The sequence below is a fragment of the Buteo buteo genome, chromosome 1 (assembly GCF_964188355.1).
Source record: "Buteo buteo chromosome 1, bButBut1.hap1.1, whole genome shotgun sequence".
Classification (NCBI taxonomy): Eukaryota; Metazoa; Chordata; class Aves; order Accipitriformes; family Accipitridae; genus Buteo; species Buteo buteo.
Window position 1 is genome coordinate 17,698,767 of NC_134171.1, and position 26,787 is coordinate 17,725,553.

The 26,787-nt window shown below is 36.2% G+C and overlaps 2 protein-coding genes across 2 annotated transcripts in view; one reads left to right on the forward strand and one right to left on the reverse strand.

Moving 5' to 3' along the window:
- The first annotated feature begins 2,185 nt into the window (after window positions 1-2,185).
- Window positions 2,186-26,787, forward strand: part of NCAPG (non-SMC condensin I complex subunit G) — a 28,825-nt gene continuing 4,223 nt past the window's right edge. The window contains exons 1-19 of the mRNA XM_075023741.1: window positions 2,186-2,265; window positions 2,474-2,586; window positions 3,216-3,425; window positions 4,315-4,543; window positions 6,023-6,168; window positions 7,112-7,196; window positions 10,104-10,293; window positions 12,647-12,796; window positions 15,179-15,319; window positions 16,333-16,456; window positions 17,792-17,881; window positions 18,044-18,223; window positions 18,680-18,790; window positions 20,633-20,752; window positions 22,303-22,539; window positions 22,859-23,040; window positions 25,262-25,436; window positions 25,859-26,020; window positions 26,612-26,783. Coding sequence (XP_074879842.1) covers window positions 2,476-2,586; window positions 3,216-3,425; window positions 4,315-4,543; window positions 6,023-6,168; window positions 7,112-7,196; window positions 10,104-10,293; window positions 12,647-12,796; window positions 15,179-15,319; window positions 16,333-16,456; window positions 17,792-17,881; window positions 18,044-18,223; window positions 18,680-18,790; window positions 20,633-20,752; window positions 22,303-22,539; window positions 22,859-23,040; window positions 25,262-25,436; window positions 25,859-26,020; window positions 26,612-26,783 — 2,815 coding nt within the window. The 5' untranslated portion in view covers window positions 2,186-2,265; window positions 2,474-2,475. The remainder of the gene's footprint in view (window positions 2,266-2,473; window positions 2,587-3,215; window positions 3,426-4,314; window positions 4,544-6,022; window positions 6,169-7,111; window positions 7,197-10,103; window positions 10,294-12,646; window positions 12,797-15,178; window positions 15,320-16,332; window positions 16,457-17,791; window positions 17,882-18,043; window positions 18,224-18,679; window positions 18,791-20,632; window positions 20,753-22,302; window positions 22,540-22,858; window positions 23,041-25,261; window positions 25,437-25,858; window positions 26,021-26,611; window positions 26,784-26,787) is intronic.
- Window positions 23,664-26,787, reverse strand: part of LCORL (ligand dependent nuclear receptor corepressor like) — a 100,130-nt gene continuing 97,006 nt past the window's right edge. The window contains exon 8 of the mRNA XM_075023683.1: window positions 23,664-23,686. Within this exon, the coding sequence (XP_074879784.1) occupies window positions 23,670-23,686 (17 nt within the window). The 3' untranslated portion in view covers window positions 23,664-23,669. The remainder of the gene's footprint in view (window positions 23,687-26,787) is intronic.

Genomic DNA, 26,787 nt, shown 5'->3' on the forward strand with positions numbered 1-26,787 from the left:
TGACGTCACATGGTATGGAATATCCCTTTGGCCAGTTTGGGTCAGCTGCCCTGGCTGTGTCCCCTCCCAACTTCTTGTGCCCCTCCAGCCTTCTTGCTGACTGGGCATGAGAAGCTGAAAAATCCTTGACTTAGTGTAAAAAATACTTAGCAACAACTAAAAACATCAGTGTGTTATCAACATTATTCTCATACTGAATCCGGGACATAACACTATACCAGCTACTAGAAAGAAAATTAACTCTATCCCAGCCAAAACCAGGACACCTTACAAAAAAAACCAACTCATGAGGATTTGCTGTTGATTATAGTGTTTCTGTAGAGTGACTATTTCTCCAACATAAAATAAAAACTTTTAGAAAAAAGTTAACACATAAGATTCTATGTTACTCTCATACTTGTGCATACAGAATCCACTTCCTGCTCTCTACAAGCAGAAGAAGATTAGGCCAGATCCATATGTTTTAAAAGTTAATACAAAATACAAACGACTCACCTTTAAAAAGCAGGTATCTGTTTTAAACATACATAAATGCATGGTAGTACATTAAGTCAGGAAAAAACTGCCACATGTATAAATGATTTTAAAATTTATTTTTAGCTGTAAAATGGAACGCTTTTTCTCCTGCTGCTGCCCTCCATTCTTCACATACAGCTCATATACCCCATAATTCTTGACACAATTATAAAGAGAAAATCATTCCATTGTTTTATTGATAGAAAGGTGCTGCTTAAAGAAAACACTGGAAAGATTCAGATCTGGAACAACACTGACCCCTAGTGCTTATCTATTTTATTTGTTAGGTTTTTTTTTCTTAGCCAAAACCGACCCTTCTTCGGGATGGGTTCTGCCTATTTGACCTACTGTCATTTGCTGGTAGGTCATCTGTCCTTACAAACTAACTGTCATCACTTGAGGTAATCAGACACTTTTTTTTTAAAAGCCAAAACACATAAGAGATCTCAAATACCTAGTGTCCACAGTTAACTACTTCTATTCACATTTTTGAATGCTGTCTGTAAGTCTGTAATTAATATATGCTCAGAATGTTTCCCCTCAGCTAATCACCCCCTGCCTTGCTTCTCATTGAATATCAGTCCCTGTCTCACAGTATGTTCTGTAACCATAACATGTCTCTGGAGTTTGAGCTTAGTTGTCTTTCCTGTTTTTAATAAGACACAGAATTTATTACTATTCTCAATTTAAAGGATTTATGGGAAAACATTAGGTTCACAACAAATGCCTGAAAATTTTGGGAATATTTCCACTAGTAAAAGATTCAGACTGGAAGGAACACAAATATGCATTCCAAGAAGCCAGTTATGCATACTATCCATCTTTTCAGCCCCTCCTTACAGCTGATATAAAACATAAGGATGTTTCAGTAAGAAACACACAGTCTGCAAGTTGGATTCAGCCTAGGCAGTTCATCCAGGGAACTAAGTAACCAGTTACTTAACTGGTAACCTAGTGAACTTAGTCCCCTTTGTTACCTAAATCTTTAATATAGGCAAAAGTTAACTTTAAAATAGACAAACGTATCTCGCTCTAGATACAGTAGCTGAGCACTTTTTGTGTCACTGGATGACCATTCTCCAAAGGACACAGGCTGAGCTTTCTTGGTTTGCTACCCCAATTGCTTCGGTGTAAGGCTGCCGTTTACAAAATGCAACTGCACTCATTTTTCCAGATGATCGCGTCCGGAGAGGACTTTGGGAGAGCGGCTGAGGGCAGCACCAGAGTCTGTCAGGCTTATTCAACTATTTTGCACCAACATACATTCCGGAAATCCTCTTGCCCGACGCTTCTCCTCAGCCGCAGCAGAGCCGGTACCGAGGCTGCTTTGAAACAGCCGCTGCTGCCGTCAGCGCGGCCCAAGAGGCGGAGGCGAAGCCGGCCGCAACTACGCCGCCCCAGCCGCTGCCCTCGCCCTCTCGGCCCTCCCCGGAGGAAGATGGCGGCGGGGAGCTTCCCGCGCGCTCCCCGGCTAACGGCCGCTCCGGCTAACGGCCGCCCCGCCCGCCAGCGCCCGCCCTGTCAGCGGCGCGGCCCGGCCCAACCCCCGCCCCGCCTCCAGCGCGCGGAGACGAGCACGAGCGCGCGCCCGCGCCTCACCCCACCCCGCCCGAGTTTCTCGCGAGATCGGGAGCGGTCCTCGCGCCCAGTTTGAAGCTGGTGGCGCGGGCGCTGCGGCTGTTGCTGGTGCGCGCGCGGTGGCTGGCGGGGGACGGTTTCCGGTGGCGGCCCCCGGGGCTGCAGCAGGCGGTGAGGAGCGGCCGGGTCGGGCTGAGCTGAGCTGAGGGGTGGGAGCCGCCGTCCGCTTGCGGTGGGCTCGCCGTCGGCCGTTAGGAGCGGCCTCGCCGCTGTAGGAGCCTGTGTGGGAACAGCAGCTCTCCGCCTTCCCGGGGCGGCTCTGCGCTGAAGGGAGTCCGGAGCAGGGGAGTCGTTACCTGACCGTCCCCTTTCTCTGCAGCCATGGGAGCAAAAAAGAAGCTTCTGCAGATCAAAGAAGCCTTTCAGCTGGCCCAGAAGCCTCACCAGAACCACGCGAAACTTATTGCGGCTTTGAAGAGAACGTACGATCAGGTACGCTGGCTCTCGGGGCATGACAGCGCCTGGGAGGAGCGGTGACCCCCCGGGCTGAGGGGAAAGTGAGGGCAGGGCGCTCAGCAGCTGCTCTGATGTCCTTTAGAGGGAAGGGGGCCTCTTCGGCCTTGTTTCCCGTAAAACAAGCATTGAGGCCAGTATGCCTAAGAAAAGCCCTGCGACTTTAAAAAAAAAAAAAAAAAAGTAGCTACACGCTAAACTATTACGCATGTTTGTCTCCTGCGAACGTGGGTGTTAAGAACAGCCCACGGCAGATACTAATAATGTTGCTGGAAGGTGTTTGGATACCCGAGAAGGAGGTGTGACACAGGATAATAATGGATGAGGGTGTCGGTTGCCGTTCTGAAACCTGTTAGCAGGTAAATGTAAACTCCGGAATGGAGCTCGGCAGTCAAGACACATGCCTGCTGTGGAGTTAAAGTAAGCTATTCAGTGAAGAGTGCACAACAGCCGATGTGCCCTAACTGCTGGCTTTAGAGCTTTAAAAATTTAAATGGAAGCTGTGAATTATAAACCCACTTATTTTATTTTTCTGTGGTACTGCTTTTGAAAGATGAACTGGGTAGTTACCTTTTGTTGTGCTTTGATTTTTTTTTTTTTTTTTTCAGTTGGAAGATAAGAAAGATTTTCATGAAAAATTCATTCATTTCCTTAAGTATGCTATGATAATCTACAGACGGGAACCAGCAGTGGAACAAGTGATGAATTTTGTGGCTAAATTTGTTACTTCATTTTATCAAATGCAGAAAGAGGATGGTAGTGAGGAGGGAGAAGAAGATAATTTACTTATGAATTACATGTTTAACTTTCTGCTTGAGGTACTGTAACACTTATTAAATCTTTAACATAACAAATGGAAATGTCATGCAGTGGGGAAAAGATGCTGGCACTTGGGATGATACTTACTAACTAGAATTTAAGAAGTAAAAGCAAGGCAAAGCTAGTGCTTTGAGTAACACCACTCTCCGCAAATCCAAAAAACCCACCACACCTCCCCCAATAACCCAACAACTGGATTTCAAAAGTTAGGCCTGTGAGAAAATATGAACAGTTTTCTTATTTGGCTGTCCAATGTGTCATTATAGGCTTTACTATAGGTGCATTTATAAGTGTGAAATTGTGGAAGTGTTGTGGAAATTAATTTATACTGTTTCTTTGATAAGTAAGAATATTAGAAGATCTTTCATACAGGTGTGGTTGGCATATGTATTATTCCTTTCTGCTTATTGCAGGTGTTATATAGAATAGATGATCAACAGTTCCAATAGCATGAAAACACAAGTAGAATTACATTTTCTCAGACTAGTGTTTTGACATGGAAAAATTATTGATCGGGCCAAGATCACTAGTTGTCATTGCCAATGTATTTTTTGTTTTTTGCTTCTAATTTTTTACGGAGACAGAGTGGTAAGTTAGCTAATGTACTGTAGTCTACATTGAGTGGTAAGCTGTTCCTTTCTTGGTGAAGGCATTGCTAGTTATGTAAAGTGCCACTGATACAGGTGATGGGCTGTAATTGTTTTCCAGTTCTGTGACTTCTTAATCTTATTAAAAAGAAACTTAAATAGGAAAAGCTTTTGAAATACAAAAGTGCATATTTCACATACTGTATAGAATAGTAGCTACTTACATGTGCATGTTAATAGCCTTATGTTGGAAATGAGAAAAGTGTGATTATGAGAATACTTTTTTTTTTCTTTCCCTAAGTCTCACAATGCGAACAGCCATGCAGTTAGGTTTCGAACATGTCAGCTTGTTAATAAGATTTTGGGAAATATGCCAGAGAATGCCCAGATTGATGATGACTTATTTGATAAAATTAATGAAGCTATGCTGATTAGACTTAAAGATAAATTTTCAAATGTGAGAATTCAAGCTGTGTTGGCCCTGTCGAGACTTCAAGATCCAAAGGATGAAAACTGTCCTGTTGTTAATAGTAAGTAGTACTGTTTTTTTTCTTTTGTTTAGGAACATTTGTTGATTTACATTAAAACGTTTTTAAGCATTTTTTTAAGCATTGAGTAAACAAATCTTAGAGGGTATTCTTGTGATAATTTGTAAACTGTGGAGCTCTTTGCCAGAGGAGGTTGTAGATGTAAGAGTTGTGTATGTTTAAGGGGAAAAGACAGAACTGCTTCAAGGAGAGATCCACTGGGGATTAAATGACAGACAAATCATATTGGGCTTTGGCTATTCTGTGAACTGAATGTAGCTGAAGGATGGTGAGAATAATGGCATGTTGCGAATTGGGGTGGAGACATGATACATGCTTGCTCAGTTCTTACCATCTAAGCACCCTTTTTGTACTATTAATTGAATTGAATTTGTACAAAAACACTTAGAGGAGTAAGGATGATAATAGAAAAAACTAATTTTGTTTCAAATTATGGCTGTCTGCCCCATGAGAGAGGCAAACTGGTTACTGCCATTGTCGACCTATGCTTTTTTTTTTGCCTTTTTTTGGGGGGGATGGGGGGTGATCTCATCTTATTCATGGATCATTTCCTTTAAGAGACCAGCACCTCTGGAACCCAGGTTTCTTGATGTTGTTTTTGTGCTGTTTGTGGGTTTCTTTGGGTATGGTATGATTCTTGACTAAGCCTCTACTTCCAATGCCTCAAGGCAGACGGACTGTAGGTTTGTACCACCACAGCTATTATGTAAATTGTGCCCTGATTAAACTTTACATACTGTCTTTTGTGAAAAGAGTGAATTAGTTGGGGGTTTTTTGTTATTAAGGTACCTTCTTTGAAATTATATTTTCTAACTGTTTATAAGTTGCTTATTTAGGACCACATAAATTTCATAGTCAATCATCGTCTCGCAGAGCAAGAAGATGAATTCAAGTATTCTCTGATTAAATGCTTTTTATTGTTGGTTTTAATTTTGAAGAATGGTCAAGAATGTAACAAAAAGCATTATGTGAGAGATTTACTATTTAAGTTTTGGTAGGTTTAATGGAGATTGTAGTTTTCCATTTATAGGAAAATTTCAGGATCTACCTCATAGGTAATGATGATGTATAGCCAGTGAATAGAGGTCTTAAGGGGCCAACATTTGGAAGCTCTTTTTTTTTTTTTCTCTCCAGTAATGACAAAGTGGTTATTTATAGGTGGGATCTAGAATAGCAATTTTCAGAGTTATTAACTGAAGATCCTACTTAAGATTGTAAATACTGTTTTCATAGTTGAATTTCTTTTGAGGTTGTAGCTCAGCATGTAATTGCCATATAATCTTGGGGTTGTGACCCTAAAGTTTTCCCTAAATTTGTATGAGCTATGCAGGGGCACGGGAGGGGTTTTAATAACAGCTGCTGGTTTTGGGGCTTGGGGTAGGTTTTTTTTGAGTATTTTCTTGTTTTTTTATAATGTTTCAGACTCTTCCAAAAACATTATAATGACTATTTTACTTTCAGTTTACAACACGTTGCTTGAAAATGATTCAAATTCAGAAGTGAGGCGTGCAGTGCTGTCATGTATTGCTCCATCAGCAAGGACTTTGCCAAAAATTGTAGGCCGCACTATGGATGTAAAGGAAGCTGTCAGGAAACTGGCATATGAGGTAAATTGGATCACTTAATATTATTTCAAAGAGTGACTTAGGAAAAAAGGCTTTAAATATTTTATTATATTTCACTGGTTAAACACCAAGAATGGTTAAATAATTTTTTTTCACTTACCAGAATTTTGAGGGGGAGTAATTTAATACAAGTTTTCAAGATAAAACCCCTGAACTTGACTGCAGAACTTGCTTGATAGAAATTACTTTTGTCATAGAACTTGGGTCTTTGGGATCAGACAGTAAAAATATAAATTATGTATACAATCTATTATTTTCTATCTATATGTTTTGTGATGTTTGTGAAGCAATTTGTGTTCTCTGTTATTGCATAAGAGGTAATTAAGTACAGTTAGGATCACAGCAATACTAGTGTGAAAAAAAAAATTTGGTATTCCAATTTTGAGAAGTATCAATCATTACTTATGTTTACATGTAGAGGTAAGGGCAAGAAGGTACGCTACCATGTATATTTCTTGTGCAGGCATCTTTGGTGAGATCTTAAAAATGTTCTATTTTTTTTCACACAGACCTATCTTCTGTTCTTTCTTAACTTGGATTAAATTCTGTTTTTTAATTGAATCTCTCTGTTAGCAGGCTTACTTCAGTGATTTCATTGCATGTATTCCTTGCTCTTGGAGCTTTAAGGAGAGAGAATAGTTTTCATACCTAGGTGTTGCATTCAAGCGGAGCTGCCAAGCTTCTAAGCTATTTGTTAACTTTATTCTTACTTTATTTTATTTTACATTTTCTTCCATGCACAAGAATCTGCTTGTTAATGTATTGGTACAACGCTGATGGTATAGGTATTACAGGCTTTTATTGACTTATGAATTCTGTGGATGGATAAAACTGAGAGTTTAAAACCACAGGTAGTTAATGAATTCAGTTGTTACCGTTTGTAGAAATGCATTTTAATGGTTTGTGTGTTGTTTTTTTTTTTAAGGTTTTGGCAGAAAAAGTTCACTTGAGAGCTCTGTCAATAGCACAGAGAGTAAAATTGTTGCAACAAGGACTTAATGACAGATCAGGTAAGAGGTCATCTTTCTCAACATCTTAATACAAATGTTTAAGAGAGAATACTTCTTAAGGTTTTGGGGATGACTTGTGTGGAAGCTGTGATGGCAATAATAAGGAGCTCAAAGGGATTCATGAGGTACCATGAAATGTTTAAGCACAAGAAATTCTGCTTGCTGCTTTAGTTTTCCAGTCCCCTTATAGTGGATAAACCAGAAAAGGATTGCACTTTCAAAAAACTTGAAAGCCACTGAGCTTTAAAATAGGACCAAATACTATTAAAGTTAAAAAACAGCAATGTAATTATTTAATTCAGTGTCTTTTGAAACATGTTTCATTACAGATATTTTTGCAACAAATATATTAAAGAATTGAAATGTAAACATTAATATCAAATCTTCTCAGCTGGTTAGTTTTTTGTTTAACTAGCTTGGGTTTTTTTAATGAATTTTTGATTGACCCTCATTCATTTTGTCATGAAGCAGTTTTATTCTTTTTGATGTCTTCTGTACTGCATCATTTTTATATAAAAGAGCCATTCAGAATGTACCCATAATTGTGTGTAGTGTCGTTGCCAGAAGATCAAAAGATCACATGCATCTGAGTGAGACAATTTTGGCCTGCCTACATAGAACATGGCTTTTTTTTTTGCAACAATAGCAATTATGTACATGAATTTCACAATAAAAGCTGCCAGTTGTACTAAGTGCTACTGTGTTATCCACATACTTTGTTTGGAAACTCTGTACTAAGCCCTGTTGAGTTTTACTCTGAGAATTTTCCTTGCTTAGTATATGTGCTGTTTGTGAACTTTAAGAAATATGACCTATGTAGTTATTCACTTAGAGAGCAAAAGTACTGTGTTCATTGGTAACTGGAGCTCTTAAAGGTGTGTCATGTATGAGTGTGTTTTTATTGATCTACTTTTCTTTTTGGCTAGTTGGGGATCATATTAGTATGTTCTTGACAGCAAAGGAAGAGAGGGTCACCTGAGTGCTTTCTTATGCTGTATAGAACTACACTTAAAAAGAAGTCCTCCTTCTGTATAATAAGTTTTAATTAACGTTTTTCCCCGCCTACCCTGAATTGTTCTATAGTAGTCTAATGAAGTTTGTCAGGTTTTGTTTTTGAAGTCCAGCACTGAAAAACCCATGTTCTGAATTACTAATCCTTTGAATTACTAATTCTTATCAGTATACTAGTTTGCTGTAACTAGTTGCTGTTTGTCTGCTGGCTGCCCCCCGCCCCCCCCCATAATACTTGGTCTTGACAGATAATTCTTTAATTCTTTTGTCTTAGAGTGAATGCATTTCTGTCTTAATAATGTTTCAAAACTGGGGGGGAAGCTACCTTCACTATTTTTTCCATGATCCTTCATTTGCCAGGAACAAGGGTTTGTTGTATTCCCTTACTGAGAAGGTACAACCTTTCTACATGGCCTATATTTCCGTGACATTGAGGTGTTCAACATGAAGAACTGCCTTCTTTTATGATCCAGAGCAGATACTTTTCTGTTGGTGTCTGTCTCTTCCTTAGGATGATTCTTCATCCCAGCTGTTGAGGACTTGTTCTTTTTCTTGACACCTAGAATCCCAAGGGAAAATATCTGTCAGAGTACGTAGTGTCACTCATATCTTTGATATCATATGCTCTTTGCTGGGCAAAAGAGGTTTATGTTCCAAATTGGCTGCATTTATATATATATACGTCCACTAGTATTCCCTCATTTTGATCTGTTTTGCAAATTCTATGATCTGGAATATGTGTTTCTTTATCAAATTTGCTTCTCTGAGTAACTCCTAAGCTAACAACAGAGGAACCTGCTTGTTCAATGTTGGTAGGTTGAAATCTTGGATGTTTTTCCATATCGGCTTCAGAACAAGGGTTTATAATTACACAAGACCTAGAAGACATAATCCAGATTCTGCTAAGTTCTTTTCAGGATGCATTCAGCTGTCAATTCTCCGCTCTCATTCTCTTTCATTTTACTACATTCTGCTAGTTAATGCTTTTCACCACCTTGGAGAGGTTTCTCATTCTTAGGACCTTAATTTAGCTCTTTTGAGGCCTTTTTTACAGCTCTTTTTGAACTCTTGACTGTATTGAAGTGCTGTCTTTATGTTATCATAAGTTACGTATAAGATGAAAGATGAATGTTGTCAGTGTGTGTGGACTTTATTTCCCTTATATTGGATATTGTTTTCTAAAAGTCCTAAGAGCATACTTATATCACTCCCTAGTTATTATGTTTTTGCTTCCACCAGACTATTAGCCTTTGTACTTCCCTGCTTAAATCTTTGTATATGTATTAATGATGTATGTATTCTAGATGTTCCCATAAATACTTTTTTCCTTGATTAAATAATACTCTCCTGATCCAGAAGCTATCTGTTCATTGTGGCAATGGGGAGGAAGGACTTAAGGTATCTTTATGTAAATTTTATAATCCAGTTGCATAATTGAATTAACACAAGAATTCTGTGTGGCAGTTCAGACTAAAGGTCTGTGCAGTAGTATCCTGCCTCCAAAAGTGGCCAATTCCTAAATGCCTGAAACAAAGCACATATATAACAATGCTTCCCCAGAATATTTCCTTGTTCTACAAAACTTCATGGTTTGTAGATTCTCTGGGTTGAGGTGCTGTCTTTTAGATGTAACAGTTTTTGGATAAAGGGTTGTTTTTTTTTTTTAATTCCCTGTTGGGGGAGGAAAATGTTGTCTCAAAAATGTAGTAGTGCTCCATAGGTAGTTTTTATTTAACTGTTGGGTTTTTTTTTTTTTTAAGGTAACGCTAAGTTCAATTGTATAATAACTTCTTTCCAAAAAGCCTTCTGTAGAAAAATGATTTGTGAAAGTATGTTGAAAACTTGGTGGTTTTTTATGTTTAATGTTTTAAACCGTTTAAATTCCTGTCTTGTTAGGTGCTGTTAAGGAGGTAATGAAGAAGCTGCTTCAAGCCTGGTTACAATTCACTGAAGGGGATGTTTTAGAATTGCTTCATCGACTGGATGTGGAAAACTGCCCAGAAGTGGCCATCCCAGTACTAAATGCTGTGTTTTCATTATCTCCACTTCATGAATTGGTTCAAAACTGTAAACACCTTGACAGCAGGTATGCAGATCAGTTTTCATTTCCGAAAGATATTTTGTATAAGATTGTTAAATTAAAGGTTATATCTAAAAGGGGAGCAGAGTAACTGTTACCTGTGATAAAAGACTAATATTGTGGTGTAAGCCATGATGTCTCCCTGGTGTTTGTGTACTTAAGTGTTTTGGATAGGCTTTTTTCTTTTTTAAAAGATCTGTGTTCACCAGCTGAAAATGATTGTGCCAGATAAGCAAGAGGAAGAAATGAAAAATGACTTCTCAGTTCCTGAACACCCCAAAAATGACACTCTTAGAATTTAGAAGGATGCAGTAAATTAATCAACTAAACAAGCTTTTGTATGAGTAACAACTTAGAGCCTAATTTGTTTTATTTCATATACTGTCTACAGCTTACAATAAAGGCAATGCTTTAGTTTACCCCCACAAATGTAATTTCCTGTCTTAACCTGTGGTACTGAAAAACTCCTTTGCTCCCATTTGTCCTCCTTCTCAGTAAGGCTTCTGGTCTTTCTCACACATTGGCTAGTCCTCTTTGGCTTCCCTCTATCCTTTTTGCTGAGCTAGAGGCAGCACAATTTGGGGCTGGTTCAGTTATCCATGAACTGTTTGGAGAATCAATCAGAATGGAATTATTTGGCTTGTGTTTCAGCCTTCTTTCGGAGGTATTTTACTTGTAGTAACAGAGCTTGACAGAAGTTGGTATATTAGAGGCTTCTTCTCCTGTGTTAATGTTTGGTAAAATGAGTTCCTAAGCTATGAAGAAGATGGCATGGTGAATATTAAGATCTATAAAGCAAAAATGAAAGGGGGAAGAAAACAAGAAATTAGAAGTTGTAGGAAATTGCTAAGGGAGGCAAAAAGGGGTGAGAAGAAACAGCTTGAGTTAATTGAGGCAACCAGAGTGGAATGATTATTAACAGTGGTAGGATTCTAATATTAGATGATAAATGACAAATTGTCACTGATTAAAAAGTGATAACAAAATATTATTCCATGTTTTGGGGGAAAACGTGTAATGTCTTCATATGAAGTGTCTTGCCTTCTAGTAGTTTATGACAGATGGTTTGAAATCAGTAGTTGTTACATGCATTGTGCTCCAAAGCTATAGATGGGGGCCTGTCTGGCTTTCAAAAGCATCAGTAATGGTGAAATAACTTTCTTAGAGCCTCTGGAAATGTGCCAATATCTTAAGAGGTTCAAAGGAAAAATTTATGTAGTTATGGACTTGTCAGTCTAACTTTGATCCTGCGCAAAACAAGGCTTTCATTCTGAAAGACTGGGCTAACTGAGAATTTTTTTTAAATAGTGGATCTGTTAGACTAATGACATTTTGAGAAGTGAAATTATTCAGCTTGTAATGAGACTATTTGATTTATGGAAAATATTAGGCTTGTTCTTGTATGACGTTTCTGACTACAGCTTGAGTGATGCAGTATCAATATGATAAATGCTTAGATTTTTGAAGTCTATGATTTCTGTTTGTTAAATTTACTTTTAAATCAAGACTTTTCAGATTAATGGGAAGCCATCAAATGATCAGTTTTCAGTTTTCATCTACATGTTGCTGGGGGTTTTCTGTTTTGTTTTTGTTTTTTTTTTTTTTCTTTTTTTGTTGGTGGGGTTTTTTTGTGTGTGTGTGAGGAACCTAAAAGAAAAACGGAATTGTTATTGGTAGTTTGCAAGTAAAATGAAATTTGAGGGAGTGAAAAGTACCACTGACAGTGATACTCCGCTTTTTCTGTTTTGATTAATGCACAACTTCTGCTTCTGAAAACAAAAATTATATGCCATGCTTAGCATGGAAAAGACTATGATTATAAAAAGGAGTGGCGGTCCTATGACTGGTAAATAGAGGATGAGCTTACAGAGATGCTGAGAAGCAGTTATGTTACTTTTTGCATTTGACATACTATGATTGCTACTGGAATATTGTGTGAAGGTCTTGTATTAAGAACAGAAGAAACAATTCATAAACTGCAGCTGAAAAATAATTTAATGCAGTTGTTGCATTTCTGCAGATTAATGGAGTTCAGTATCCCAGGCTTGTACAGTGATAACAATGTTTCATAGAGTTAAAGTACTTGGGTGGTTGCTGTAGGAGGTCTGAAGGGCTGAGCAGAATCTTTCTGCAAACTGATATGAACAGCCTTGATTTAAAATAACGAGAAGTGCTCCGTGAGCACTCGGGGAGCTCCATGTCCTCACTTAAGAAAGAGGAAGTTATTTTCGTCAGTCCTTAAGTATTTCTGTGGAGAATACCTTTGACAAGATTTTATTTTCGTCTTGGGAAATAATCTATTTCTGTGCATTTGTTGTCTTTGACCCTATTTTATTTATATCTATTTATTTTTGTTTAGAAAACTGATTCCACTGGAAGACTTAACGGCTGAGAATGTGTTATATTGGCGATGTCTTTGTGAATATCTAAAATCAAAAGGTGAAGAAGGTGAAGATTTACTAGAACAGATGTTGCCAGAACCAGCTATATATGCAGATTATTTATTAAGGTACCTTTAATTTAAAAATAAATCTCTTGCCACTAAAACAGATATGTGTGTGTGTATATATATATATATATTTTTAAGTAGAGAATATTTCTTTTATTCAACTCTTCAGGTTTCCTCTGAAGCCAAAGTTGTGCTTGAACAGTGATTTTTAAATTTTTTTAAAACTTTTTTATAAGATTTTTGAGAGGATTTTTCTTGTTTTAAACAAAAACTGTAAAAGGCAAATTTGTAACTTGAAAACCATTTTTGGAGTGTCCTTTCTCATGAATTATCAGCAAAATGGACTTCTGGATCAATAGCATATAATTCTTTGCCAATTGAGATAATAGAATAATTGTCCTGTAATATGCAGCTATCCTTTGTCCATCTGCTATTATCTAGGTTACTATGTGTTTGCAAAGAGCTTGCAGAAAGAGGTTTTTAGAGTCTGCAGAAACTGATATTTTTTTAATTGTTGTAATTTGTGAAAATAAAGTAAAATTTGGCTGCTGTCCCCAAGGGAAGTGTTTTTGAAACTGAGAGTTCATTATCTTCTCTTTCCCCTGCTCAGGCAGGCATGCTTCTGAAAAACTTATGTTTGAAGGCAGTGACAGAGTTGCTAAATGAGCCAATTACAGAACATATAATTGGGGGGGAAAAAAAGAATGTTTTCTTAAGTCAGTCTTTTTACCAAAGTGAAGAAAGGTACATTTTTTTTTTTTTTCCTCTGAGGGATACTTCAGTCTTAACATAAAATTTGAACACAATTTATGTTTGTGAGCATGGAGAATGCTGAGAAATCTTAACTGAGGTATTGTACTTGCAAAATGTAGAGTGAAGTTTCCTGAAATGATTACAAATCAGATCTGCTGAAAAATGCATTGTTTTGATAGATGTTTTCAATTAAAAATATGCATACTCTTTTCTCACTTCAGTGGGTATAGTATATTAGTAGTACATACAGATATTATTGCTACTTTTCTATGTGGAATGTGCTAACATGTTTCATAAACATTTAATAAATGAAGCATCTGTGCTTCCTTAATTTTGAAATGTGGATCCAGTCTGGTGGGTGTAAATTGATTCATTCATAATTAATTTAAGAGTCCATAAAACATTTGTCCTCAAAAACCCCCAGTTTTCTTTTTTTCTATCCAATCTTACTCAAAATGCCTTCATTTATCTTCCCCTTCAGGAAGAGGCTGAGTAAGATTAATTAGGTTTGCTAGTACTTGTTTGTAGTATCAACTGTTAAACTATTCATTGGTGAGCTGTGCCACCAGTTGTTTCAGGTAAGATTTGCAATTGTACAATCCAAGTCTTTATTTGCACTGTGAGAGTATCAATTACGAGGAGCAAGAAACTACGAGTCATTGATACTTAAGAAAAAATGCAGGATTGTAAGCTTCATTTAGATATTTCACTATTATCTGGTGCAGGTAACATTATTGTTAAATTATCAGAAACAGCTGCCTACATTGTTGTAATTTCAGATGTTCTTAAATAGTAGCTACGTGCAAAGTTTTTGTCCTAACTTTGAAGAAATGTTTAAAATTTGCTAAATTTAATGAGCTGTTGCTGGAAAGTATCTGCAAAACTGTGGTAAAAATAAGCATCTTTTTCGCAGCTCATATCAGTATTTGTATTTTATATATTACACTACATTCAGTATTGAATTTTGTACATGAAGTGTTTCACTCCAGATTTTCTGAACACGTGTGCTTTCATTGATGGATAAAATTTTGATAAAAGAATGACTCTAGAAAAATAAACAAACAGAACAAACTGATTACACTTTCCATGCTATGTGGCTGAGCACATCTGACAACAAATTGTTGGTTTTCTGCGATGGCATACTTGATCAGCTAAAGAATTTTAAAATTCACTGCACACTTTAATGCTGTTCTTGTATTTTGTCTTGTAGGCAATATAACAAACACCTCTGAACATGTAGCAGAATACATGATACCTAAATATGCAGAAGACCAGTAGTTATATATATGAAAAATGGTACATGTGTACATGTATTACTAAGATTCTGCCTTTATGCAGGGGTACGGAACTGAAATCACATGTACCAGCATAACTTGTCATTTTCTGTTTCTTACTATTTTGTGTTTTCAAACAAGCGTTTTTTTGATGAAGTGCATTATTTTTAAACTGTACATTATTTGGTATAAATAAATTTCTGGAACTATTAATCTATGAAAAGGCGAACACAAACATTAATTTTAAGGTTTGTAACTAAGGTAACCACTTGTTTATAGAGGACAGGAAAATGGTGTGTGTTTGGGTTTTTTTGGGGGGGGGGGTGTGTGTTTGGGTTTGGGTTTGTTTGTTTTTTTTTTTTTACTTTCCAGCAGTGGTTCTGAATGTAATTATGTGTGTTTGATTTGGATTCAGTTACCTTCAAAATATGCCAGTTCTTACTGAAGAACAAAGAGAAGACTTTACTTGTTTTGAAAAGCTGATGACAAAAGAATTTATAGGCCAGCAACTGATTGTTATCATAGGCTGCATGGATACCACAGAAGAGGGAGGAAGGTAAACTTAAATATAAAGTCTTTGTTATTAAGCTTATGGCACTCATGCCTGTGGACAGGCATAGAGTCTCCGTTGGGAAAATAACCTGATCAAGCAGACAAAATACAATTCTAAAGCTAGCTGGAAAAAAAGGCACAGTCTCTCTAATAGAATTGTTCCCAAAAGTGTGCCAAATATCATCTGCTTACTTTTATTGAAAAATGAGTTTTAATGCAGATACAACATTGTTTGGGGAGAACAAATTCAGTTGTTTTCATAACATGTTCTCGAGATTATGAAGTTACAAGACTGTTCATTTGGAACGTAGTATATAAAAAGATAAAAGGAGATAAATGGATTACTTCTCGGCAGATGGCTTGTAGTGAGTAGCCTATATGTTTCCGTGTTTTTAAGCCCAGTCTGCGAAGGCCTAAAAGGTTACAGATGTTTTGGATGCCAAGCTGAATTGGACTGTGTTAACTGAGTCATTCCTATAATTTGAACAGCCTTTTGATGTGAAGTAATAAGACTGAATAAATTTGGAAGTTCATACCATCACAGACATTTTATGAAAAATTGCAGTTATGATAGTACAAACACAGCAATAACTTCAGACTCTGTGGAATGCATTATATGTATGCTGGACTGGCAGGATAGTTTAACTTGTAATTTTTTTTTTTTTTTTTTTTTTTTTGTAGTTTCCAGCCAGATAATTTCTATGAAAGCATTCTAAAGTATTGATACTCTTGACTATTCTGCTGGTATGACCTTTCATTGTACAGTAGTGACACCTGATTAAAAAAAAATCAGCATTTTCTAAGCAAGACAAATAAAGTAAAATTCCCAAAAGACAAACATTTCTAAGTAAGAAGACATATTCAGCAGTTAAGAAAAACTTCTCTATAGCTATATTATAATGTATTGTAAAGTCTTCATTAGACTAACTCTAAGTGGGTAAAATACTAACTCTTAATGTCTTCTACTTTCTTGAATAAGCAAACAGATTATTTGTTTTTTTTTTTTCTTTAATGTAGAAAGCATCTGTTAGTTACTTTACAAAAGATTCTCACTCTACCTGCAACTTCAACAGCCCTTATATCTCTGCTTGTGGAAAGATTACTCAATATTGTTAAGGATGATGACAGAAGGATTCAAATTGTGAGTAATTCTAAAGGCTCATTGTTTTCTAGGCTCTACCTTCTCTGTATAGCAATCAGCCTTTACGAAGCATTGTAACAGAAATATTGGGAGTTCAAATATTTTTAGTTTAGAAAAGCATTTATGTCCTCTCCCCTTTCTTTTTTTTCTTTTTAGCGTAGCTGCATTTTTGTCATTGTCTAAAGATCTTTATCTTTAGAGATTTGGCTGGTGTTGTAAATGTAATCCTCAAATTAGGAAAGTATTAACACTTCAACAGTCTGTTTCAGAATCCTTTGTCATATTAGATCCAAACAGTTTTGACTAAAACATTTGAAGTGAGGATAATGTACATTTCCAGGTTTCAAATTTCTCTTCCCTCCTTTTACCTAAGTACTAAAAATCCTTATAAGAAAAGTATTTTATATAGTAGAGTCTTTATATACAGCAGAATTATTTAAACTTGACTCCTGAAAAATAGACCCTTGGTTTTGCTCAAATATTTAAAATGAACCCTGGACTTAAGGAGAGAGACCACTTTTGGAAAACCTCAATCCAGTGGTTAAAGCTAGGATATAGGTTTGTTACATGATTATGTTGGAAGAACTATGGTAATCTTAGCATTATAGTACAATAGTACTAGTAAATGTGTGCATTTCTATCATGTAGTGAAATACACTGATTCAATACATTCCATTGATTTGGCACAGCTTGAGAGGAACTTAAACTGAGGTGATCTGATACAAGATAAATTAAGACTATCCTGTCTCATGTGGTCTTTAGTTTTCCTCATGTTTCATCTCATTTTTTAATGAACATAATGGGTCTGACTTTAAAGAAATCCCCTAACCAACTGAAAAACTCTCAGCCAAGTTCTGCTTCTAGTTCTATGCATGTATTTGGCTTGAAATTAAATTGCTTACGTGGCTTCTTATACTACATATGGTGGCTTATAGACCTTTAAATGATAGTGTTCTTTGTTGTATTTTGATTGAAGTAGTAACAGATGAAAAAACTTACTCGTTACCAGTAATTCTTTTTAAAGCATGTGTTCAGATCTAGAGGAGATAGTGCCTGTGAACTGTTGGCATAGAAACCGCTGAACGTATTTATGGATATATGGTCTTCTATTTTCTTGCTTACCTAGGTGAATGGTAGAAAACACTAGACTTTCATGGTTAGACTATGTATTGTCAAAATGCGGACTTATTTGCAGTGAATTAGCTGTTAAGGGAAACTGCACAAATGTTCAATAAGTTTTCAGAAGGTTGGTATTTAAATTTGGAAAAGTTAAATGCATAGTATCTGACATCTGAGCTGAAATTAATGGGACTAATATACCGTTTGTAACAACAGATTGCAGAAATTATATCAGAAGTTCGTGAGCCAATTGTTACAGTCAGCCAGCCTGTTGATGCAGCCGAAATAAGAAAGTGGGAGCTTAAGGTAAGCAGATTTTAGTCAACAAGAAAAATATTTTTTAAGCATATCTATCTAGTAAGAGTTTTATATAGTAGCGTATTATTGACTAGTGTCAATAGTGTATTGTTGGCTAATACCACAAAGGTTATGGCATTACGTTAATTTTCTTTTTACTTTGTATTTCAGTTGGCTGAAATAAAAGTGAAACTTTTTGAAGCAAAAGAAGCTTTGGAAGAATGCATTACTCTGCAGGATTTTAATAGAGCATCAGTACTAAAAGAGAAAATAACTGAGTTGGAACACAATAAAAATGATCTGATAAAAGAAGCAGAGCAACCTGAAATTAAAGAAATGCGTGTGGAGAAGGTATATTCCTTTCCTGTATTCGCATGTGCTGGTTAGGTCTTGATGTTTACTCATAGTTTTAGAAGAAAGTGTAGTTTGGCCTTGTATCATCTAAATTTTTAAAACTGAAAATGAACATTTATGGTATTGGTATTCTCCTTCTGCATGTATAGAAGCTGATGGTATGCTCTAGCAAAAAAATGAATTGTGGCTAAACTGCTCTTTTGTCCTTGAGTAACTAAAGGATTCTAAAAGGGTCTTGGTTTTACTGTTTTTGACTAACTGAAAACATAAACCTGAATCTCTTTTCATCATAGTTTATAGACAGATTTTGATTAATGTTCTTGTACAGCAAATGTGTAGTGGACAGGAAGTGTTTATTTGGGTAGGGAAAAATTATGATTAATGTCCCCGTTCTCCTTATCACAGCCACCATTTGTATTAATAATGTTTTTCTTTTTCCTGACCTACTTGAAGAATGATCCTGAAACACTGTTGAAGTGTCTGATGATGTGTTATGAGCTTCTGAAGATCATGTCCCTTTCTAAAGGAATTGGTCCAACCATTAATGAAATCACTGAATCTCTGGTATGTAGGATTAAATACTGTTTACATTATAATAAAAATGAATACATCATAGCTGGCCCTTAGGTGCTGGCAGGATGGTTTGTGGTTATTTCACAATCACTTTGCTGTATCTGTAGTGCTGTGTCTGGTTCTTTTAAGCCTTCTCAGAACCTAGTGTCCTGGAGGTGCAGAAAGACTGGAACTCATATAGACCTTTCATCCTTCCATGTACAAGGAGAAGTTTGGGGGGATTCCTTCCCACCCCCTCTGTTTTCTTAGCACCTTTGAAAAGCAAAATATTTCTGTATTGAAAAATAAGGCAGTGGCATTGCAGGCCTCTTACAGCCTACAAGATATATTTCCTAGTTTTCATTGTGAAGAGTATGGATTTTAAGATGAACATTTCTAAATATCACAGACTTTTAACTGTTACTGAGTGTGAAAACAAAATGGGGAAAAAAAATAATATGCCATTGTATGAATGGTGCAGCCACATCTGAATACTCAGTGCAATTCTTATGCCATCTATCTAGAAAGTTTATATTTGAATTGGAAGTGGTCAAGAAAAGGGCAGCAAAGAAAAGCATGGAATGGCTTCTGTATGAAGAATGACTAAATAGTTTACCTCTTTGTAACCTGGAGAAGAGAGAAGTTAAGGGCAGGGTCTAAGAGAGGGCAGAAGTCCTAAGATGTGAGTATTATGGAGAACATGAATAAGGATTGGTTGATCAGCCCATAAAGCTAGCAACCTCAAAACAAATGAAATAAGTTGATTCTTCACATCATATGTAATCTGTGGAATTTTTTGTCACAGGATGCGTGCGTGGTGGGCACTTGCATAAATTTCAAGGAAGACTGAGCAAATTCAAGAAAAATAAATATTATGGAATGATTAGGTAGATAGGAACAGCCTCCCAGCTCTGGTACCTCTCGGCTGCAAAATGTTGGGACCTTGACAAGAATTCTTGGGAAGTATCTACTTAGTCTGTTTATGTAATACTTCATAGGAATTTGGTTTTGATCTTTTTTGATAACAAGACAATGGGCTAGATGACCTGAGTCAGTATGGGCACATTCTTAGAATTCAAACTGCAAAGAAAATTGCAACACCAATTTAGAGTAACTTAAATGTAGTGGAACCATACGTGATTTGTTTCAGATGTATAGAAGTATTCTTAGAAATACTAATTAGTGTTATGTGTCCCCCAGAAACCTTTTTTATTAGGTCTTTAACTTCCACATTTGTTGTTTATTCTACTTTTCTTTCTCCAAGATCCTGCTTTCCTATTGTTGTTCCTGCTGGATTTTCACATATTACGTGATTTGGGATATCTTATTTGTTGTTTTAAACTCGAACTCTTTAGTAAATGCAAAAATATAAAACGATGCCATTGTAGCATTCACCCTGTATCTAGTCTGGCTTTTCTTTTGTGTGGATTTTTACCATTGTCTTCTCAAAACTATTTCAAGTACATGAAAGGGGCATCTGTATTTTTGCAACTTGAAACTGGGTATTGTTTCTCTGCAAGAATGCTAATGTCTTTTATGAAGAAATGTGTACGTTTGTTCTTGTGTGGTTTTTTTTTATTATTTCACAATGAGTGGTCAATTCAGTTTTGTTTGAAAACAAATATTTATTAAAAACAAAAAGCAAAACACTCATGATTTTTGCCATTATTTTATTACTGATTTCAAATGGCATACTCGATCTGCTTCTGTTTGTATCTAGATAAACAGAGTATATTCCAATCCTGTATCAAACTAAATTATTTTTAGTTTCAGGGTAAGCATGTTTTTAGTAGTCAGTTTTTTTATTTTCAATTTATGTATTTCAACTATAAGGTCTAATATTATTGTTTCCAGATACTTCCTGGCATAACTAATGTCCATCCAGCTGTGAGAAATATGGCAGTTCTGTGTTTGGGTTGCTGTGCCCTTCAGAACAAAGACTTTGCCCGACAACAGCTTGCATTGCTGTTACAGGTAAAATGTCTGATGGGGAATGGAATGATGGTCTGTGTGGCTTAGTAGATAAAAATAGTCTTGTATCTATAACAAACTATTCTACACAGTTACATTATTTGAGAACCAGTGATTCCTGATTTCCTAAAGATCTGGAGAGTGTGGTTTCACGTAGATTCCTCTGATGTCTAATAATATTCAAGCTGATATTGTGTCTTGGTAGTAGCATGCCTTTACTTTGTAAGGTTACCTGTTGTCTTCAAAGTTTGTAGGAATTCTTCATCTGTAAGGTCTCGCTTTCTCTTCTGAATCTGGGTGAAATCAGTCATGTATTTCTGCTATTACAACATAGAAAAGAGAAGCTGTAGGATTGTGTAAGCCTTCCTTCCTTGGGAGACCAAATTAAAAACATGACTGATTGTTTTTACATTTCTGTTGCATACTTACCTGTGATCTTGGGTGTCCAGTTTAATTTCTGAATTATTATTTTGTATGGATTAAGGAAGGGTTGTTAATTAGAGGATAAAGGAGTATTCAAACCAACAAATGATAGCATGGCCAAACATCTATGGATGTGGAACATGTTGGATGCCATAATACCCACATCGCCCACCTTTGTGGTAAATGTTCTGATGCTGAGCTAATTACATAAAAGATGACACAATTGTTAACTTTTCAGACCCTGGCTTCGAGAGAAGCATAGGTGGCCATCATGCTTTATTAAGAGTACACACTCAAGAGAACTGACAGCAGGCATTGAGATAATATGCTTGGCTCAGACAAGATGATAGAGCTGTCAGTCACCATAGCAGGAAAACTTTCGGTTCCCAAAAAGTTAGCATATACTACTGCTTTTAATTTGCCTTTGAGTATGTCTCATTAAAAATCATTTTGGTTGTTTAGGGAGGATTTTAGTTGCTTTAGCAACTTAGACTTTAGATTTAAGTAACTTCTGTAGGTACTAAACCCCAAATTCTTTGTGTAGGCTGCCATCAAAAGCAGGGTGTTGGGCTAAACAGATCTAGGATCTCTAGGCTAACCCACTATGTATGGTTTTTATTTGAATGTTAATTTGAACTATAATACCTGTAGTAACCTATGCAACTTTTGACTTTTATTACTCTTTTGCTCCCTGCTGTCTTTTCACATACTGTTTATTTTAATTAAGCTATACAGTATTTCAGAGCAGGGATTGTCTTATGTATTTTTTCTGTAGTGCTTGTGTTAGCCACTGTGGAGCTACTACAGGCAAATAAACTTTCTGTTTGTCCAATGTCTGCTTAGAAGCTGAACAATAAAATTACCTCTCACACATGCATGCACGCTCCGTGAGTGAAATTCAATTGATTTTATGTAATGGAAAATGCGTAGATGACTTGATAAATTATTTCCCAGACTGTATTACAAATTCAGGTTTAAACTTGTATTGCTGAGTCTGAAATTTGTCCCAAGTATTATAAAAAGTTTCCCAAATTAAACAATCTTATTAAAGTAAAAAATCTTATTATGCTTAATGTTAACATGGGTGGTCTACTGTAAGATGATGTATGTATTTTCCTTATTAAACCTAGGTTTTACAAATAGATAATATAAATGTAAAGCTCAGTGCTTTAAAGGCAATCTTTGATCAACTAATGCTGTTTGGAATTGAGCCATTTAAAGCCAGAAGAGGCAATGACTCTCAAAGTGAAGATGCACGCATTAGAGCTGAAAATTGTGAGGAAGAAAGTGAAACAATAGAGGAAGGAGAAGAGACTGCTACGATTCACAGCCTCCTGCAGCTTCTTTCTAGTTTCTTAGACAGTGAGGTAAGAAATACTATAAAATTTGCCTTAGTCTTGTTTAAAAATGATTTTTGCAGAAGGCTTACCATCCCATTAAGTTGCCTGTGAATATTACATGATGTGTAATTGAAATTAATGGTCTAATGTCAAAACAGTTGTCCTACAAAATGACCACAACTTTGTCACTGATACAGACTAAGCTCTTGAGCTAGCTTTGAATTCTGTGCAGGTGGAAATATGTGAATGTAGAGAATTGATTGGCAAAATAGAATGTAGACTTATACAGCATTAGTGAAAAACACTGTGGTTGGTGTGTTCTGTAAATGACCAGTTCTTTCTTCAGTTTTCAGAACTTAGGACAGAAACTGCAGAAGGCATAGCCAAACTGATGTTCTCTGGGAGGCTGATTAGTGCCAAGCTTCTTTCTCGTCTTGTTTTGTTGTGGTATAATCCTGTGACAGAAGAGGATACTCGGCTTAGACACTGTCTAGGAGTTTTCTTCCCTTTATTTGCTTATGCAAATAGGTATGGCTTTTGTAAATTATTATGTGAAAACATACATTGGTCTAGCAGCTTTAGGAACCTTTTTTGATCTTGCACAAGCAGAAATTGCACAAATGCAAATTAGACCTAAGGGTCTAGTTCAGCCTCATATGTGTGTTACTTTTGAACATATATAATCTCAACTATGACTATTCTGAAGACGTTCTATTAATTCCTTCTTACCCTTGTGGCCTTCCACTTTTTTTTTTCTTTCCTAAGCTTATGATTGAAACTGTTCTTCAAGATACTGAATAGAGATTAATTTAAAAGGATATGCTTTGCTTATTTACGCTGTTGAGCACTACAGGTAGACTTTGTCACTAAAAAGTAGCTAGCAGGAATGCTTCAAAAGAAAATAATCGGTGCCCAGCAGATATCAAAGCAGCAGGCTATTGCTTGTGGATTGGTTTTTTGTTTTGTTTTTGTTTTGTTTTTTATTTTTAAACATTTAAGCTTTTAACAGTGATAATCTTTTACCCTTCTGACCCTGTGAATTGCCCTCTCTCCTTTTTTTTTTTTTTTTTTTTAATTATGAGTCCTAATGATTGCCCACCTGAGTAATTCTGTGTATTTCAAAGTCACTTGCAAATGAGGCAACTCCTTCTGGCACCTCATAGATGATCTTTTTCTGGAAAAGAAAAACATAGTGTTTGCTTTAGGCAAAAATTGGAAAAATCAGCGGAGAAAAAAAATCCTAAATCTTAGTCTGGCTCATTGATTTGGAATCTCTGTTTAGTTAGGAAACCTCATTAATTTTCTGTCTCAAAACATTATCTGCATTCTGGATCACAAACAGTTCGTTTTAAGATGAATCATGGATTATCTTTGTTTAGCAATACTGTATTTTCAGAAAAGAATTATTAATTACCATGTGTAATTCAGAACTGTCTGCAAATTTGCCACTTGGAAAATGAAAACTCAGGTAATGAATGAGATTTGGCTGAGGTTCATACCTAATTTAGTACTGATCTCTCACCAAATTTTAAAATTCCATTTGTTTTCTGGGTGCTGCTCTGTTAACCTCATCATCTGGTTGCAGATATAATCAAGAGGTTTACTTTTTGAAATTAAATATTTGAATTCTGTATGAGGGGGGGAAAAATGTTGATGCTGACTTCTGTAAATATTCTGTCATGTCAATAGAGTGGCGTGGCACGCTAATAACAGGGACAAGATTCTGTAACCAGTGAACAATTCTTATTTGTGGAATGTTTTTTAAAGAGTAAAGAAAACTCTCTGGCAGCCTAAGAGGAGAAAGTTCTGCCTTGTGGCTATATGCTACTAGACTATTTCCTGTAAATTAAAAAAAAAAAAAAAATCTAAACGATTCTTTAGTTATGCTTGAGCCAATCTAAAGCCTTAAAGCTGCTGAAAGGGAGAGTTCTTGCTTCCATTCTTTCTTGCCCTGGTTTTAGTGCTCAAAAGGTCTTTTGGTCAGCTGATTTGGCTCAATAATCCAGCAGCAAACAACCTGCTTTTTTTTTAATTATTTCTTAGTTTTCTCCTGTAGTTATTTGGGTTCAAATATGAAGTTAAGAAGTATCAGAAACAAAAAAGGCTTCACTTCACCTACTAGTATCTTGTAGTTTTTGACACCCTACCTTTTAAATTGTTTTGACCTGTCTTGTGGAACTATGCTTTTAGACAACTTGCTGCAGAACCAAGTGCAACATGATTTTTAGGTTTGCTTGGCAGGAGTTACTAACTTCTGAGAAAAGAAAGCACAAGTATTTCTTCCAAAAATCTTGTTAAGCACTGCATTTTTTTGCCAGGCTTCCTTGCTTTCTTACACAATGAGAAGTATCCCCAAAGAAAAAAGCTAGCAGGAAGGAGGGATGAGCAGAAGACAGATTAATCTAAATAAAAGATTTAGAGAAATGTATTTCTGTCCCTTAAGAGAGAATGAGTCTGTATATATCAGTTAGGTTTTCAGTAGTAAGGATGAACTTTCAAACTGTTCAGAGGCAGGAAGTGTTACTTAAAACTTGCAATACCATGTGCTGAAGCTTAAAAGAAATTGGTTCTGTGAAGTAGTTTTGATATCTTGATCCTGCTGGCTGTCTCTACCAAGGTTTGCTGCTCCCACTTTGCTTTGATTGATGAATTGTAGTAGGTCTGTGAACTTTCATCATAGAAGAGAAAATTTAGGGGCAAATTAAGGTTTGTCTCATTATGCTACTAATGTTTGACTCAATTGAAACAGGTCTAACCAGGAATGCTTTGAAGAAGCTTATTTTCCAACTCTGCGAACACTGTTAAATGCTCCTGCAACTTCACCTTTGTCTGAAATAGATATCAGTAATGTTTCTGAACTGTTAGTTGACCTGACCAGACCAAGTGGACTGAAACCCCAGTCTAAAAAGTCTCAGGACTATCAGGTACAGTGTGTTAAACTGGAGGAAAACAATATTCGTGTCTAGAGATTAGGAACTGACCACCTTCACCTACTGCTAGCTGTTTGGGCCTTTCTGAGATTCCTAGTGTCAGAAGCTGGATTAAATGAGTGACTGTTCAGGTAATGAAATCTTTTAGCTTGACCTCCCTGCCCTCCCTTCCCTCAATTTCCTCTCCTTCTTACAATTAAAAAATGCTAGTAGGAACTTGCACCATGGCTAATTGTCTATATTGGGAAAAGTATTTATAAAAATCAGTTGGTGTATGTACTCAAAATACTGCATTTTAGTAAAATGTTTACTCTGTAAAATTAGTCATTAGCTGTTTAGATCAGAATGATCTCATTGCTATCTTTTGTAAATAGTTCCAAGTGAAACTTCTGATATCTAATTACTTTCCTTTACAGGACTTAACAGTGCATGACAGTTTAGCAATGAAAATTTGCAATGAAATCTTGATGGACCCAGCTGCACCAGATGTTCGGATTTATGCAAAAGCTTTAAATTCACTAGAACTTAGTAGCTCTTCCACAGAGAATCTTCTGGTTCTGCTCAATGAGATTCTAGAGGTAGTACATAAATAACATGGTTCTTACTTCTTTAATCATTAGCAATCTGATACCTTTTACAGTTTGGATGGCTTATCTTTAGTTACTGAAATTTTACGCCTAAACTTACGACGTAACTGTAAGATCATTAGGCAACATGAAGAGGGTGCTTGATTTAAGATGAAGTGGGAGGGGATTACAAGAGTGATGTGAAAGTTTTTACATTGATGCTTTTATTAATATGGGAAAATAAAGTAAAATTTGGGAGTGTGACAGAGGAATAGTATATAGAAATGTTGAAAAGAATGCTGATCTACTATGGGCATATTATCCAGAGGTAGCTATACTCCAGGACTCAGCCGGAAAGGTCCAGTTGCTTTAATGTTTTTTTAGGTTTCCTTTAAAAAAAGAACAAAAAAAGTATTTTTGGTTTCAATGCCTGGTGTTGATGGAGAAAGTGTTCCTCCTTTCAACTTGACTGATCATCTTCATGTCACACATTGTATCCTTCATACAGTAAATTTAACTAATCCTATTAGTGGGTAAACTTAATAGATAAAATAAATAGTTGTAAAATTAAGTAGCATTTAACATTAAATGTGACTTTTCCAGAAAGTGAAAGATAAACTGTGTCAAAGAGCTATTGAGAAGCTAAAGATGAACTTGACCAAAGATCCTAATCTGGGCAAAGACCACACTGAAAGGACTGAGGAAACAGGGCTCTCTGAAAGGATACAGGAAACTGACATCACATTATCTGAGAATACTATTCAAAATGAAGAAGGTAT